This window comes from Mustela lutreola, chromosome 18 (genome assembly GCF_030435805.1).
Source record: "Mustela lutreola isolate mMusLut2 chromosome 18, mMusLut2.pri, whole genome shotgun sequence".
NCBI lineage: Eukaryota > Metazoa > Chordata > Mammalia > Carnivora > Mustelidae > Mustela > Mustela lutreola.
The window spans coordinates 36,023,603-36,040,427 of NC_081307.1; the positions used below are offsets into that span (position 1 = coordinate 36,023,603).

The 16,825-nt window shown below is 50.8% G+C and overlaps 1 protein-coding gene across 1 annotated transcript; it reads left to right on the top strand.

Annotated features, from left to right (window-relative positions):
• Window positions 1-7,448: 7,448 nt before the first annotated feature.
• On the top strand, window positions 7,449-16,743 carry DEFB1 (defensin beta 1). Its single transcript, XM_059156074.1, has 2 exons — window positions 7,449-7,655; window positions 16,502-16,743. Exons 1-2 carry the CDS (start codon window positions 7,595-7,597, stop codon window positions 16,648-16,650), a joined length of 210 nt encoding a protein of 69 aa, XP_059012057.1. The 5' UTR covers window positions 7,449-7,594; the 3' UTR covers window positions 16,651-16,743.
• The last annotated feature ends 82 nt before the right edge of the window (window positions 16,744-16,825 follow it).

Here is a 16,825-nt window from a genome sequence, read left to right on the forward strand (position 1 = left end):
ATTTACGGGACAGAGAGAGAGAGCACACAAGTAAGGAGAGGGGCAGAAGGAGAAGGAGAAGCAGGCCCGCTACCAAGCAGGAAGCTGACCCAGCACTCGATCCCAGGACCCTGAGATCAGGAGCTGAGCCAAAGGCAGATGCTTAACTGACTGAGCCACCCAGGTGCCCCAGAGTCACATTTCTTTACCTACTTTTCAGTGGAAAGGAGAGACCACATTAATTACTATCATTACTATTAAGTATACTTTATAATTTTATAGAATTTTTATATTAAAATTATTAATATAAATTAATAATTTATATTATATAATTTATATTATAATAATATGATATAATATATTATTACAGTATTATAATTATTATAATACTATAATATTAATATTAATTATAAGATTCATCCCAATTTCAAAATGCTAAAATGAAAGAGTTTGCACGTGCAAACTGAAGAAATGCAGTTAGGCATGTGAGAGCATATGGCAAATGGCGTTGTGTGATTTGTGTTTATCGGGGGATCATATGAAAAAGATAGATTCTAGATGGTTACTGTTGGCAATGGCAGTTCAGGGCCTGTTTTGTAAAGATGGTCCAGGTGATTCCAATAGGCTGTCCAGTTTGGAAACTGGCCTCTAAAAAACCCATAAAATGCACCCTGTTCTTCTCTAGGGAGGAAACGAAGAACAGTAGCGAGCCTGTCATCTGTCAAGGTCCCACACAGCCAGCTGCACGCAGGCTCCGACTCAGGCCGGGCCTCCCAGGGCTTTCCCCAGAGGCTTGCACCTGACCATGTTGCCTCCTTCTGGCTCCGGCTCAGGCTTTCCCAGATCCTGATGACCCCGACAGTTCCCGACTCCTGACATCATCATCTATTTTCGAGAAGGAAAGTCATTGTGCAAATTACCCACGGGAAGAGCTGGTTACAGCAGGAAGTGGTCTAGGGGATTTCTGTTGGGGAATGATAATTCCACACACAAAACTGGTTTTACTTCCTTTAGGGTCGAACAACCCTTTTGCTCACATACCAAAATGCACTCCCCTTGGGTTTCTGATATGCTTTCAATGGCCTCTGGTTCCAGCGATGTAACCGCGGTCATTCCCAGCGGGTCAGTGCGGTTGGCCTCAGTGTGAAGCAAAGCACAAGTCCCCGAGAGCCCCAGGTGTGCTCGGATTCCGAGCTCCCGGAAAGGAAGGCCACGTGCAAGCATGAAGAGCCCGGCTGGAGCTTCTGGGCAGCATTGCCCCCCTAGCCAGGCCGGGGGGCGCCAGAGCCTGCTGTCAGGACTGACACAGACACGCCAGAGGCACTTCGAATGGTTCCCATTTCCCTGAAGTGTCAGGGCTCTGAAGACCGACCTTCACTCCACGTTTATTTTCTGTGACCGTGAGACATCGATTGTGCCGAGCTGGATTCCTTTGGTCCCTTCATCGCTAAGTCCCAGAAACCCCTTGCAGACAAAAGCTGCTTCAGCAGGCCTGACACAGAGAGCGGAAGTTTCTGGGCTGTTCTGGCAGAAAGCAGGGCAAGGTCTGGAGCGTGCGTCTCGCTGGGGCTCGGTAGGACCCCCGGTCTCCATGGAGCATAGGAACTCCGCGGAGAAAACGCTCAAGTGCTTGGACGTCATGGGGCTACGATTCTAACTGGCAATACTTGGCGGTTCTGGGCATAACTGGAAAGCTGGTGTCCAGGCTGGGCTCTGCCCTTGATCCCACACCTGAGCTGGGACGTGAGCATAAATGTTACCTTTGTCCAGTGTGTTTGCATTCCAGGGAGGGACCCTGCCCAACCTTCAGTTCTGGTGCAGAAACCGGAATATCAGCCTCTCCAGGAGGATGCCTGGCAGCCGGGGTGCAGGCTGAGCCCCCCCTTGGAGGTTTGCCCCCTCTAAGGACAGGGAGACAGAGCGCGAGTGGAGAGGAGAGAGGCAGGTCCTGACTCCGAGGCTGTCCTAAACTGTAGACTTACCACTGATCTTGTACTTCTTCCAAGTGTCCCGAAACTCTACTTGGCCTTAAAAAGAAGGGAAATTGGACACTGGCTGGCACATGAATGAAACTCGGGGACTCACAAATACGTATGATGACACTTCTGTGTAGTTCCGACTGGTCCCATTCACAGAGACAGAAAGCAGAGCGGACGTGTGCAGGGGTCGGGGCAGGGAGAAGGGGCGGTTGGTGTCTATCGGGCACAGAGCTTTCCTTCAGAGAGACGGCTGGTTCTGGCGATGGATGGCAGTGATGGTGGCCTAGCGGTGTGCACACTCTTAACACCCCCGAACCGTACATTCAAAAATGGCTAACTTGGTCATTATTGTGTTTTGTGGGTCTTGCGGCAATTTTCAAAAATAATTATTTTTTCAAAAGTATTCTGCCATAGGGACACCTGGGTGGCTTGGTTGGTAAAGCGTCTGACTTTACCAAGCATGACTCAGGTCATGCTCTCAAGGTTAGGAGATAGAGCCCCTCATCAGGCTCCACGCTGAGCCGGGAATCTGCTTGAGATTCTCTGTCCCTCTCCCTCTTCCCCTCCACACATGGGCCCTCTCTCTCTCTCTGTTTCTCTAATACATAAATAAATCTTGAAAAATAAAAAAAGTATTCCACCATATGGAACACAGATAAGCTGTAAATGCATTACAAAAATGATCCAATGAGGGGCTCCAGGGTGGCTCAGGGGGTTAGAGCCTCTGCCTTCGGCTCAGGTCATGATCCTGGGGTCCTGGGACCCAGCTCCACATCAGGCTCTCTGCTTGGCAGGGAGCCTGCTTCCCCCTCTCTCTCTGCCTGCCTCTGCCTACTTGTGATCTCCGTCTGTCAAATAAATAAATAAAATCTAAAAAAAAAAAAAAAGTCATTAAAAAAGAAATGATCCGGGCGCCTGGGTGGCTCAGTGGGTTAAGCTGCTGCCTTCGGCTCAGGTCATGATCTCAGGGTCCAGGGATCGAGTCCTGCATCCGGCTCTCTGCTCAGCAGGGAGCCTGCTTCCCCCTCTCTCTCTCTCTCTGCCTGCCTCTCTGTCTACTTGTGATCTCTGTCAAATAAATAAATAAAATCTTTGGGAAAAAAAAAAAAAAAAGATCCAATGATGTTGGAAAATGGAGTATGGAAATTGGAAAGGGAGCAAGTTTCACTGCAGTGTCACAGCGTGCTGCTTTTAAAACCACACGTATGCATGACCCCAGACGCATAGATACCCCTACATGGTGCAGAGGAGAACGTCACAGACTGAGAGAAACCGCATCGCCAGCAATCCCCACATCCGTGGGAGGTCGCATTCAAGGCAACTTCACGATCTCGTTGACACTCGTCCGTATGGTCTTAGCTTTTCACAGAATGTGCATAGTTTGTGTAAAGAGGCCGATGGCGGGACGGGGGGGGCGGCTGAGCCCAGCACCTTCCACACGGTCTGCTGCACCCGGGTTCAGTACCAGAACCGTCCCACATGGGCTGTTCTTATGTAGGGAACCCTCATGTAGGGAACCCGCGACCCCAGGGTGCTCCTAACCTGAAGGAGAGAGGCAGGAGCCGTAAGAAATGGCACCGATGGAACCCTCCCGCCCGACTGTCTCATCCTCCGCACAGGAAATCCCCACGAGCCTCTGGGGAAGGGAGGGGTGACTGCTGCTTCTTCCAGCAGAGGAGCAGCTAAACGCCATGTCCAAGGTGACCCTGCCTCTGGGTGGAGGCTCAGAGTTAGCATCCAGTCTAACTCAGGGGTCTAACTCAGTCCAGCCCCCTCCGTGGCCTCGCGCGGCTCTGCAGACTAGACCCATGCGCTGGTGTGGACGTCCCCACCTGGACCTGGCCTCGGTCAGGCTTTGCCCTGCATTTTCCTCCATCCCCGTACCGAGGAGCAGCTCACACACCCCGTGGAGACCAGGCCTCCGAGCAGCGCGACGTGGGGCCAGCATCTGTTCAACCCCATGCTGAAAGGCTGCATCTCATCTGGTCCTGGAAGGTGGGGGCCCCAAGGCAGGTGCTACCTTCCTTCCCCCCACCTGCCCGCCCTCACCTCTGCACACAAGTCTCATGCGCCCAGAGTGTGACCAGCAGCTGACACAAACAGCTCCTGCCTCAGGGCAGTGGCAAGCAATGTGGCCTCTGAGACGTGTCCTAGAGACCAGATGGCCAAGGACGTGACCCCAGCAGACCACGGTCAAGGTCTGGTGCACATGAAAGCACAAGGGAAATGGCTGGAAACCGTACCTGCTGCTCCTAGGACGCCGAAGCCACAAAACAGAACGCAGCCTCCCTTAAGTGAATGATCACACAGAATAAATATAAATAAATAAAATAATAATAATAAATAAATAAAATAATATGCCTGCCCCTTCGAGCCCCCTTCCCTGTCACTACGCAGGTGCCAGAAATGAAGGAGCAGCTCCGCCGGAGGTGGAGGAGAAATGATTCAGTGGGAGGCGGCCAGAAACCAGGGGCGACCTGGAGCCCCCGGACCGGAGGCCAGGATGTCTGTGTCCACTCAGGCGGGGCCGATGTCCTTGCTCTCACGACCTCACCAGCTGGCAAACCCAGCAGACACTGGAATGCTCTGTTCCCCTACAAAGTTCTCCGCATTGGGTCGCCCCCCAATGCTCCCTCCCCGGCTCCCACCCCCATTCTCCTGGTTTTCTTTCGTGCTCCCTTAAATGTCCGTCTTCTCTGGGATTTGTTAAAAACCTTCCTTCCCTACAGATTTCATTCCCTACCACAACCCCTTTACCATTTCTCTGCAAATCCCCTGCCTTCCGAGAGCCGACACCTTCCTCTCTGCCACCAGGCAGCACAGCCCAGCAACCTTCCCAAACGCCTCCTGCTCGGAGCTGCTCCTGGCGAGGGAGGGTGTGGGGTAGGAACACCCCTGTGTCCACATCCCCTGGCCTGGGGAACTCCAGCCCCTGCCTTCCCAAGGGCCCCCGCAATTCAGCTCTGCGTGTCCCCTGTGGCCTTAATATCACATGTCTTATCAGCCATCCTGCCCCACCCCCCATGACTTCTCTCCTCACTTACTAGTAACCCTTACACCTCCTGGTCGCTCGGTTCACTTACCCTCTAGGGAAACCTAAAGCTCCTTCTGCTCAAAGATTCATGTAGCCATCATTCCCCCCATCAGCAGGTGCTGAGGATGTAAGGGTCTTGCTTTCCCAGACTCCCTTGCAGCTGGTCCTGTGACTGAGGCTCTGCTAACCAGGCCCAGGGCCGGTGGGACAGTGGGACAGTGGGACCAGTGGTGGGGCTCAGGGTCGGAGGGGCAGGGAAAGGGGACTCCTGATGCCAACCCCCCCCACCCACCCACCTATCTCTCAATCTCTCAGTCTATGTGTGCCTCTGTCCCTCTGTCCTTCTCTCTGGCAGGCCCGCCGTGGAAGTATCCAGAAGGTGCTGCTTTGGTACAGATGGGGTTCTGCCGGTGGTGGAGAAGGCCAGCGCCTGGCGTCTCCCGCACAGCGGCCACAGCCCACGGGCTGCCTCAGACCAGATCTGCGGCATAGGTCGGACACTCCTCCCAGAAGCTGAGCTCCAAGCAGTTTCTCCAGGCCCCTCGTGGATCCTGAGAGCTACCCACTGCCCTCTCGGGAAACTCCTCTCTTGCTTAGTCAGCCAGAGCTGCTTCTGTTGCTCACAAATAAGAACACTGACCAAGACATTAGGAGAGCTGTTTGTAGAATTATAAAAATTAATAATAAAGAGAACATTTAAAACATCTTTAGAATTGATGAGAACTTGAGAGATCCTCAGGTAGCAGCTAACACAACGCCCCAGTCTGACCATGGAGGGCTGGAGACTCCAATCCTCGCAGCCTGAATCCCTGAATCACTGAGTCCGGAAGACTCAGCCCCGTCTGGAAACCAGGCCTGCGGACTCCCGGAGGCCATGCCAGGGGCTCGCTTCCTGGGAAGCCGCAGTGGACAACTTCCTAGGAACAGACCTCTAGTTGGAAAAGAGAAAGGCCGGAGACGAAAAGATGCTCCGCATCACAGGTCATCAGGGAAACGCAAATTAGAACAGGAGCTGGTCCTGCCCCCCCGTGAGAGTGGCCCGGATCTGGAAGCACCAACCACAGCAAATGCTGACCAGGACGTGGAGCAACGGGAGCTCAGCACTGGGGAAACACCAAGTGGCGCAGGTTCCTTGGAAGACGGCTCGGCAGGTTCTAATAAAACAAAATCACCTCCTACCATACGATCTAGCAATAGCACTTCTTGACATTCACACACACACAAGCGGAAAACTGACATCCACACAAAAACCTGACGCAGGTGTTTATGCAACTGCACTCGTCATTACCAAAGCCTGGCAGCAAGCAGGACGTCCTCAGTCAGTGGACGGAGACGTACCCTGTGGTTCACTCAGACACTGGAATGCTGTGAAGCACTAAGGAGAGATGAGCTATCAAGGCGTGAGAAGACATGGAGGGACCTTCCATGCACATCCCCAAGTGAGAGAAGCCCGTCTGGAAAGGCTGCATTGGGTCTCATTCCATCCATAGGACGTTCCAGAAGAGGCAAAGCTATGGAGACAGGAGAGAGAGTGGTTGAGGGGGTCAGGGGGAGGGAGGAATGAAGAGGTGGAGCCCCGAGGATTTTTAGGGCACAGATACTACTCTGCGTGACACTGTGATGGTGAATGTGTGTCATCATACCTTTGTCCACACCCCTAGAATGCACAACACCAAGCGTGAACCTTAATGCAAACTGTGGACTCCAGCTGCTACGGATGTGTCGATGTCAGTTGTCAGTGGTAACAAGTATGCACCCTGTGGAGGAGGTCAGGGAGGGGCGGGGGTCAGGGAGTAGATAGGGAATCTCTGAACCTGCTCCTAAATCTTGCAGTGTACCAGCAACTGCTCTAAAAAAATACAGTCTGGATGAAAAAAAAACATTAAGTGATAGAGGAGGCTGGTAGATTTAAGAAGATTGGCGAGACACACACATTAGAATGAAGGCTGGAGGAAGGGAAGGAGGAAAGCTGGCATTGGTTAGTCAAGGAGAGCATGCACCCCAGGAGCAGAGAGTTTTGAGAAAGAAAATCCCACCCTGAAGGTTAAGTGAAAAGCAAGCGGCTTGACTTTTGTTAGGGACGAGGGTGTCCCCTGGGGCCATGGCACGGAGAACGCAGCTCCGAGACAGAGACTCGCCCGGCTGGGCTGGGGGCTGGGCAGCCCCTTGCGCAGTGTCCCCCTGAGGCCACCTCCTCCAGCTTTCTAAGCTGCCCCACCACGGGCCTGCTAGCCTGGGCTGCCTCCTTCAGGAAGCCCACTTGCATTGCCCAGCCTCAAAAACCAAACCGAACCGGTCCGAGGAGCCAACTGGGGGTGTTCCGGGCTGAGAGCTGAATCCAGCCACAGCTGGACAGAGAAAAGTGTGTGCACGTGACTCCCGGACTACTCAGGGCAAACGGCGTGAGGGGTGGTTTATTAGAATTTCACTCCGGATTGCGACACCGCCCTTCAGATCACCTCTGCTATTGTGCAAGTGCCGCCCTATAAATACGGAGACACTCCCGGCTTTGGAAGCCTCTGTCAGCTCGGCCTCTGTCAGCTCGGCCTCCAAGGAGCCTCTCTGCCTTCCCCGGGCATCCCGGCCCGGCCTGCCAGCCGCCATGAGGGCTCTCTCCTTCCTGCTGCTGATTCTGTGCCTCGTCTCCTCCCACCTGGCCCCAGGTAAGCTGTGAGATCCTGCTCTAGCCCCTCGGCCCCGGGGCCAGGAATTGGGGGGCTGAGTTTAAGGACATCTGCGTCTTGGGGCCTGGGGGTGGGGCAGCAGCATCCCCAGGGCTGAGTGGCTGGCTTGGGGACACTACAACGGGCAGGCCTGCTGAGCCTGGGCCTGGGGCTATACCCCGACCCCCTGGGACAAGCATGCTGGGAGCACCCCAGGCTGACTCTCCCCGGTCCGCTGGGCAGCCCAGCTGCAGGAGAGGCAGGCCCAGGCCTCCCTCCGTGACTGTCCTGGGGGCTCCATGCCCTCGGTGCTGGGCAGGGATGCAGGGCTGGTCTCAGGAAGCTCCAGCATCCCCCGTCTCCATCTTTGTCTCGGACTTCTAGAAATCATCCTCTGTGGAAGGGGGACCACGGACTCCCCCCTGCAGCGTGCCTCCTCGCATCGAAAGGCCGGCTTCCTATCCAGGGGCGAGAGGTGTAGGCTGCCAGCCGGGGCTCACCCTGGTCCCTGGGTGGGGCCTCGCAGGTGGCCTGCTGTAAGCAGGTGCCTCCCTCCTGCCCCTCCCACAAAGCCAGCTCACCCTGCTCCTTTGACTCACTTCACGCGCAGGCAGTCTGGAGTGCACGGGTGGTCTTCGATCCTCCCTGGGAAATCCTCGCGTGTTCTGTGGAGTGGGAAATCTGCCCAGGGCATAGGAGGGAGCTCTCCGTTGGGCCGGAAGACACCAGCTCCCCGGCTCAGAACAGACGTGTAAGGGCAGGTGGGATGCTGCGTGTGGAAGCAACTGGGGGACATGTTCTGTCCTGGCCTGGGGGACATGTTCTGTCATGGCCTCTGGCAAATCCTACATCCGGGGCCTCAGCTGTCTCATCTGCAGAACGAGGGGGCCGTGGTGGGTTGGGGGGGCACTTAGAGCATGAATTCTGCTCCCAAGTTCCCTAAAAGATCCGACGGTGCTTTTCTGCATCATACAGATCTGCTGGATCTTCTCCAAGTACAACTCAGTCCCCCCATCTGGAAGCTGGGTGTGAAAGCATTCTAAGGCAGAGTTTTAAGTTTCTAGCGGGGACCCATTCGAGGGGTAGAAAAATCGGTTTAGAGAGTCACCACCACGTTTTTCTCAAAGAACCGAAAGTAGGAGTGCAAGCGGCACAATAAGCGTCCGTGTTCTTACCATGCTCTGATTCCAGCCACACGGGCAGGTATGCATTTGGGGCCAGAGGCTCTGTGAAATTTCTGGCTGCAGTTCAGCTCAAGCTCAGAAAAGCCTGAGAGCCACTATTGAACTTGAAGAGTTCGGCTGATCCCCTCAACACGGGACTGTGAGCATCTCATTCAAAACAGAGAATGTGGAAGTGTTTCTGAGGATACACAGGAGTGACCAAACTTACTGGTCTTTCCATACAGAAATATTAGCTACAAAGTGATTGAACGCTGAGTATACCCAGGATTCACTCAGAAACTCCGAGGAGAAGCTGTCCTACTCTGTCCTCTGACAACACTCAAGTCCTGTCTGCGCAACGCTGATTCCCAGTCCGGGGGTGGAACCAAGTTTATTGCAAGAAGGGAGCTGAGAGCTGCTTCTAGAAGGCGCTGCTCGGGCCCCAGCCTCACACTGTGACTCACCCTGAGCCCTCACAGGGGATCAGTTCACTCCCTTTTCTGGGAAAGCCATTAGGGCTCAGCTGCTTACCCCGGGGGGAACCAGGCCCACACGCCCCAAGGTGAATGACGGTTGTGTGGTCCCTGCAGGAAACCATGACTGGGCACTCTCTTTTAGCAGTTTTTATCTCTATAAAGAAAAGGGGGGCATTGCCCCTGTTATCTTATACAAATCTTATTTCCGTGAACACGGAATGATGTCCAAACGGCAAGGCAGCTCGAGTCCCCTGCATCAGCTGCATGAGAGCCCAGCCGAGGGGTTTTGAAGTCAGGGTCGTTTGGGGCTGCTCACTCACTGACTCCACAGACATTTAGTTAATAGCTACTGTGTGCAGGCCATGCCCTGGAAAAGGGGACGAGCCAGGAAACCACAGCCCTGGAAAGTCTGACCTGACGTTCTAGAAGCAGAGCATGGCAAGAAACCCAATTTTATAATTAATTATCTAATTACCATTGTGTTGTGAAATGCATTAAGTACAGGGTGCTAAGGGATCGTGTGACAAGGGGACTGACCGGGTCTGCAGGGGCCAGGAAGGCTCTCTTAAGGGACGGAGAAGTGAAGGAAAGATGGAAGTCATTTTGGTGTCCACGGTATTTAAAAAAAGTTTTTTTTTACTTCCTTCTTGACATTAGAAACTCAGGATGTGTCACATAAAATTCAGATTTGTATCTTAAGAACACAAAAAATGAAGCCGTACTCTAAGCCCAGAGGCAGTGAGCTGTCATGGGTGTTCCCCCCCCCCCCCAGGGTGCTGCAGACCCCACCGCTCCCTATTGCTCCGCTCAGCCTACTTTGCGGACTTTTCCTATCTGCCTGCTGCTGTGGGGAGGTATAGCTATGCAGCGTGGAGGCTGATCAGGGGAGAGCAAAGTGGCCCTGGGAACGCGGGGAGAACATTCCCTGGTGGTTAGCACTTCCCTGTAGCAAAACCAACCAAACCCACCGAGAGAGGCACCGGCCACTCCTCCGTACTGTCCTTCCTTTCCTTCTGGGACCCTGTGGGCACTCCTGGGTGCCTGGGCCTGAGTTTCCCCACCTTTAAAATGAAGGTTTGGCCAAAATGACGCCTGCTCACACATCCTGTGACCCTCAGAGTCTGCCCTGCCTTGTCCACACCTGAGTGTCTCACTCTGGGATCACCACCCCGACCTGCTGGCCTGAATTCCTTCCTCCAGTCTGACCTCTGGCAACAGCCACCAGGAATGTGTCTGCTATGGCCTCTGGGTCCCATCGAGAAAAACATGTTTCCCCTTGCCTCAGACACAAGGGCCCCTCGGCCGCCAAACCAGGCCTCACAGAAGCACGTGGTCAGCCTCACAGGGGAAACTGAGCTGTGCCCACAAAATACCGCACGTGGAGCGTGCCAGCCGAGAGAAGCATGTCTATGAAAAACACCTCACGACATGTGGGATTTTGTCCCCAGATAGCTTTAGAAGACTCAGGGAGGGGCGCCCGGGTCGGCTAAGGGCCTGACTCTTGATTTCAGCTCAGGTCATGGCCCAGAGTCGCAAGATCAAGCCCCGCATCGGGCTTGCACTCAGCAGGCAGTCTGCTTCTCTCTCCCCCTCCCTCTAAATTAAATAAATAAAATCTTAAAAAAAGAACAAAGAAGCAGAAGATACCTGGAGATGAGGTTAGAGATGAGGTCGGGTCCTCTCTAGCCTGCACGGATGGCTCAAGCGCCAGCAGCCTTCGAAGTGGACAAGCAGCCTCTGTCTCGACGCCCCTCAGCCTCTGGGGCAGCCCTTCCCGGGCATGACGCCAACCACGACCCTCTCCCGAGCGGAAAGGAGCCTCGGTTGACTTGCTGAGGCCCAGAGGGCTCTGATGAGCTGTGTCCGCCCGTAAGACCAGGCTCCCCGGCTTCCCAGCACCGGGTCCCTGGACGCCTCTCAGAGGGCGTGGGGCTCGGCGGCCAGCAGACCGCGTTCTCCTCCGGCTCCGTGTGTCTGTGTTTGCGCCTGAGAAATTTATAATTTTAGTCAACAGCTCTCCAGTTTTATCTTCCAACTCCCTCACTAGGAGCTTTGATGGTGTGACACAAAGGGAACCTCGGTGCCCACACTTTGAGCAGAATGGCCGAGAGCGAGGTCCGCTAGCAACCGGCTCACCGCACTTCCAGTCCCGCGTTCTGCCCCCCGCCCTGTCCCCACTTCTCTGAAAGGCTCGCTAAGAAATTCTCTCTCCGTGGCTCCTCTATGCGAAGTCTAAGATCTCCCTCTGTGTTGACCTCTACGCCGTGCCTCCTCCTCTTCCCTGGCCACCAGCATCTGCCCGTGCAGGTCATATTGCAAGGCAGTAACACGGAACGGTGTGGTCCCTGCTTTCTGCAGATTTATTTTCTGATGACCCTCAAAGTTCAGCGCCTCCTGTGCTCACTGCCCAGAACCAGTCCTTCCCCCCATCCTGTTCGCTTCCGTGACTGAACCCCTGGCACCCATTTCCTACTGAGTTTGCCACTACTGAAGCCAACCGTCTTTCATTCAACCGACACCTGTTACGGTTCTTCCCACACCCCCCACCCCCACCGACAGCTGGTTTGCAGCTGCACTGAGGTGGGGTTTTGGACAATCCAGCTGTGTATGGCTCAATAAATGTACATTGGAAAGAGTCCTTATTTTCTCCGCAAGCACTGAAACGGGCACAGACCTGCTTTCCCATCAGGGAAAAGCAGTTCCTACCTTGAAACGGGTCTCCTCTGCCACGTTCCTCTGGTGTGTGTGTGCTCCAGCGGCCCCACGGGAAGTGCAGGATCGCAGGTCTCAGACCAGCTTCGTGAGCACCTGCGGGAATAAGCACCAAGTCCAAGGACATGTAGTCGCCCTTGGGAAAGTGGGGGAGAAGAGAGGTGTGGGTTACCCACGGAGCTGTTAGGCAGCGAGCGCACAGAAGCAGACCCAAGAGGGGACAGGACCCATCCAGTGCCGGGTGGTCACAGCTCTGGGAATAGGCAGATGACCTTTTCAGAAGTAACTTTATTTTTTCTTTCTTTAACTGCAAAGTATTACACGCATCCTGAAAAGTGCATAAACCAGGAATGTGCAGCTTAATGAATTATAAAACAAGTAGCCTGTGACCAGGGTTTAGGTCAAGAAGCAGGACTTGGCCGGCACCTAAGAAATAATCTCTCCAGGCTTCTCAGTCACCCACTCCTGGGCTTGACTCTTGTGGTAATAACTTCTCATATTTCTTAGACTTTTACCATGTTAATGCGCATGCTGAATAATACAGCTTGGTTTGTGTATGCCTTTCAGTCGGCTAGTTACCAGGAAGAAGGGGATGTTGTGGGCCCTAGCATATGCTCGTGTTTGATAATGATAGGCAGGCAGATAGATAATAGCGTGAGAAATTTATAATCTTCATAGAAGATGTCACACCATTCCCCAGTGGATGAGAGTCTCACGGCTTCGTACCCACGCCAATACTTGTCATTGTCAATCATTTTAAATTTTAGCTGTCTGGTGAGTGTAGTGGTATCTCGCTAGAATTTTTCCAGCATTTTCCTGAGAAACACTAAGTTGAGCACTTTTGTATACAGCTGCTAGCCATTTGGATAGCTTTTATGATATGTGAAACTATGTGTCTCTATTTTCTATCAGATTATCTGTTTTTTTTTTCTCAATGATTTGTAGTAGATCTTTGTGTATTCTTCAAGTAAGCCCTTTGTCAACTATAATATTGCAAATCTCTTCTCCTCCCTTGTGCTATGATTTTTCTCTCCTGATGGAAACTCCTTACACAGAAGTTGGCATGATGATTATAATGTGGCTAAATGTGTCCTCTCTTTCCCTTTATAAGCAATCCCTTTTGTATTTTAAGAAACCTTTTTTTACGCCCAAAACATGAAGAAAGTCTACAACTTTGTCTTCTGAGGACTCATTATTTTTCCTTTTACATTTAGACTTATAATCCATTTTGCAATTGTTTTTAATGTGTGAGTTAAGGGTAAAGCTTTTGTTTTTTGTTTTTCCAACATGAATCTCCAATCGTCCCAGAACCAGCTCTAAGGGGAGCATTCCCCTTCCTCCCCCACACTGCTCTCCTAAGGAGCTGGATTCTTCACACAGGCATAGGTCCATTTCTGCACTCTTTATCCTTCCTGTTCCATTTGTACGTCTGTCCTTTTGTCTTTACCAAACAGTCTAATTACAGTGGATCTATAATTAGCCTCGAAATCCAGTAAAGCAAGTCCTCCGACCTTCTTCTCCAAGAGTGTCTTGGCTATTCTTGGTCCTTTGAATTCCCACATAAATTGTAGAATAAGCTTGTCAAGAATCTCTTGATATTTTCATGTTATGGAGTTAAATCTGCAGGTTAATTTGGGGGGAAGTTAACATTTGAAAAATAATTAATCTTCCAGTGCTTACACATAGCATTTCCATTTATTTTGTTCTTCTAGAACTCATCAAAGAATATTGTATTTCTTATATACAGGAGTGTCATATTTTCTTAGATTTATAACTAAGCATTTGATATTTCAATATGGTGATATATTTTAATTTCATTTTATCTGTTGGTTGCTAATGCACAGAAGTACAATTGAGTTTTATATTGATCTTACATACAACAAAATAGTTAATATTTTTTATTAATTCCTTCTGGACTGTCTGCATATAATCATAATGCCTACAAATAGTGACAATATTATTTCCTCCTTTTCAACCTATATGTATATATATATATATATATATATTTTTTTTTTTTTCTCTTTCTGTTTTCCTTCTCTTCCCCCCCTGGCTGGTACCCTCAAGTAGAACATTCAGTGCAATTGCTGCCAGTCATTATGCTGGTTTTATTGGCCATCTCAGATGAAAAGTTTTCAGTGTTTGAGTGTTAACTGTGCTGCTGGTAAGAGGTATCTGTAGATTTTTCTTTATGTAATCAAGGAAGTTCTCTCCAGTTTCTTGTTTGTTAAAAGCTTTTTATCATTAATAAGAGTTGAAGTTTTCCAATGTTCTTCTGCACCTGTTGGGATGATCATATGATTTATCTCCTTGAACTGTTAATAGGCATTGACTGATCTTCAAATGTTGAATGAAAGCTTAACTTTGTGAAATACACTGAACTTGGTTTTATTCTGTTTGCTGATATTTTGTATAGGATCTTAGCCTCTTCAAAGATCAGGGAGGTTGAGCTATAGGTTTCCTTTACTTTCCTTGCATTGCTGATCTTTTTAGATGGTGCAATTAAGACCAAGTCGGCACCACACCATAAACTAGGGAATGTTCTCTCTCTTGTTATTCTGAAAACCAGTGTGCTCTGTAGACACTATTTCTTATATGTTGCTTGGCAGGATTTGCTAATGAAGTCATCTTGGCCCAGAGTCTCACTTATGGCCCAGTTCTTAGATCATTATAAGACTATTTATATTTTCTGTTTCTTATTTGTATATTTTAGTGAATTGTATTTCTCTAAGAGATTTTTTTTATCTCAACTAAATTTTTACATTTGTTCAAGTGACTGTTCTATTTTTTTCTATATGAATATAAGAATAGAAAAATATTTCCAGTTTTTCTATTTCCACGAACTATTCAACTTTTTAAATTCCTAATAATTTTCATGTTTTAAACTGGTAGAAGGCGTTGTCCGTGCTGTCCTTCCTGTCTGCTCCCAGCCTCGAGAAGGGCATTCCTTAGTTCTGACTAAAATTTGAAAATTAGTGGTCCAGCAATTCTCGATTCTTTACTGAACATTAGACACTTCTATGGGGTGTTATTTAAATGCCAGTAGCTCACCGCCACTGCAGAGCAATTCAGTCTATATTTTTAAGAGTATCCTGGGTGGTTAAATGTGTATGCAGCATCGAGAACCACTGATCTACATCACAGTTTCTCAGCCTTGGTGCTATTGACATTTGGGGCCAGATAACTCTCTGTTCTGCGCATCACTGGTCTTCCGCAGCACCTCTGGCCTCCACCCACTAGATGCCGGTAATGTCCACCCCACATACCCCAGAGCTGTGATAACCCACAGTGTCCCCAGACATTGCCAAATATCCAGTCATCAGACACCCACAGTCCTAGGTCAGGTGAGGCAGCTGTGACAGGGATATGGATTAAATAAGAGACAAATCCAGTGGTATGAGAACCATCTCTCCAATAGGCAGAGACACATGGCATCAGAATGGACTGTTTCCCAGACTGGTGATGGCCTGCTGTGTCCATCAGCTGGAGCAGCCATAGCAAAAGGGCACGGGGTGGTCTCCCCCGACAACAGAAATTAATCCTTACCAGTTCTGAAGGCTGGAAGTTCAAGGTCAATATGTCAGCAGGTTAGGGTTCTCCCAAGGCCTCTCTCCTTGGCTCACAGATAGCTGCCTACTCTCCTGTCCTCATATGGCCTTTCTTCTGTGTGTACACATCCCTTTATACGTCCCAATGTCCTCTTCTTATAAGGATCTATGTCCTAGTGGATTAGAGATGACATTTATAACCTCATCTAACCTTAATCACGTCTTGAAAGGCCCTACCTCAAAACACAGTCACACTGTGAGGCGCTGGCTGGTGAAGACATCAGCTTACATTCTGGGGAAGGGGACACCATTCGGGCCATAAGACCTATCAATAGAGGCAAGCAAAACAGTAGCTTGATCCCCACTGACTGGGAATATTGTAGGGCAGCTACTGCATAGAGTAGAAGACTAGTCCAGAAACCTTCTGATTATGAGATTCTGGGATATCAGGAAGAAGGCAGAATAAATTCCAAGTGGACAAACCGTGAAAGCATTATAGGGTAGCCATACTTTCAACCTGACCCCAAAGGAAAACAGATTTCAGGGAAGATGGCGGCAAGAGAGATGGGGGAGCAGGGATCCTGGTCCGAGGGGTTGGCATCCCGAGGCAGCACGGGAGTGCAGGGAGTTGAGGAGAGCTCCCAGGGTCAGGAAGGTACTCCAGCCTTGTTCGGCCAACAGTACTATGTGATAAAATACTTATCTGGGGACTAACTTGAAATCCTTGCACACCTTCAAGCTCTCTGGGCAGAGGAAACCACATTCATAAGCCAGCCCGCTGCCCATCGTCGGCTTCCGCTGGGCCATGGCTGGCACAGACCTCAGACTCTGCCCGGGTCTTGAAAGAGAAAATGTTTCGCAGTGCGTTCAAAGAGTCACTTTACCCAATGTTCTACAATCACCATGTCCACAAGCCACGAGTCTAAAGCATTTCCTTTCCCGTCTTACAGGTGCTGGCTTTCTCAGTGGTCTCGGCCAGAGGTCTGACCACTACATGTGTGCCAGGAAAGGAGGCACCTGTAACTTCTCCCCCTGCCCGCTCTTCACCAGGTTGGAAGGCACCTGTTACGGTGGGAAGGCCAAGTGCTGCATGCGTTGACTCTGAGCTGGGTGTGACGGAGAGAGGATGGGGAAGTCCAACGAAGCATTTGTAACCACTGTTTTAATAAAAGAAGACTTTTTTTTAAGCATACCTCTTTCAGACCAGAATGAATCTTGTCTCCTTTTGGAAGAGGTTGAGAGGGGATGGGGGTCGGGAGCAGAGATGGGCCAGG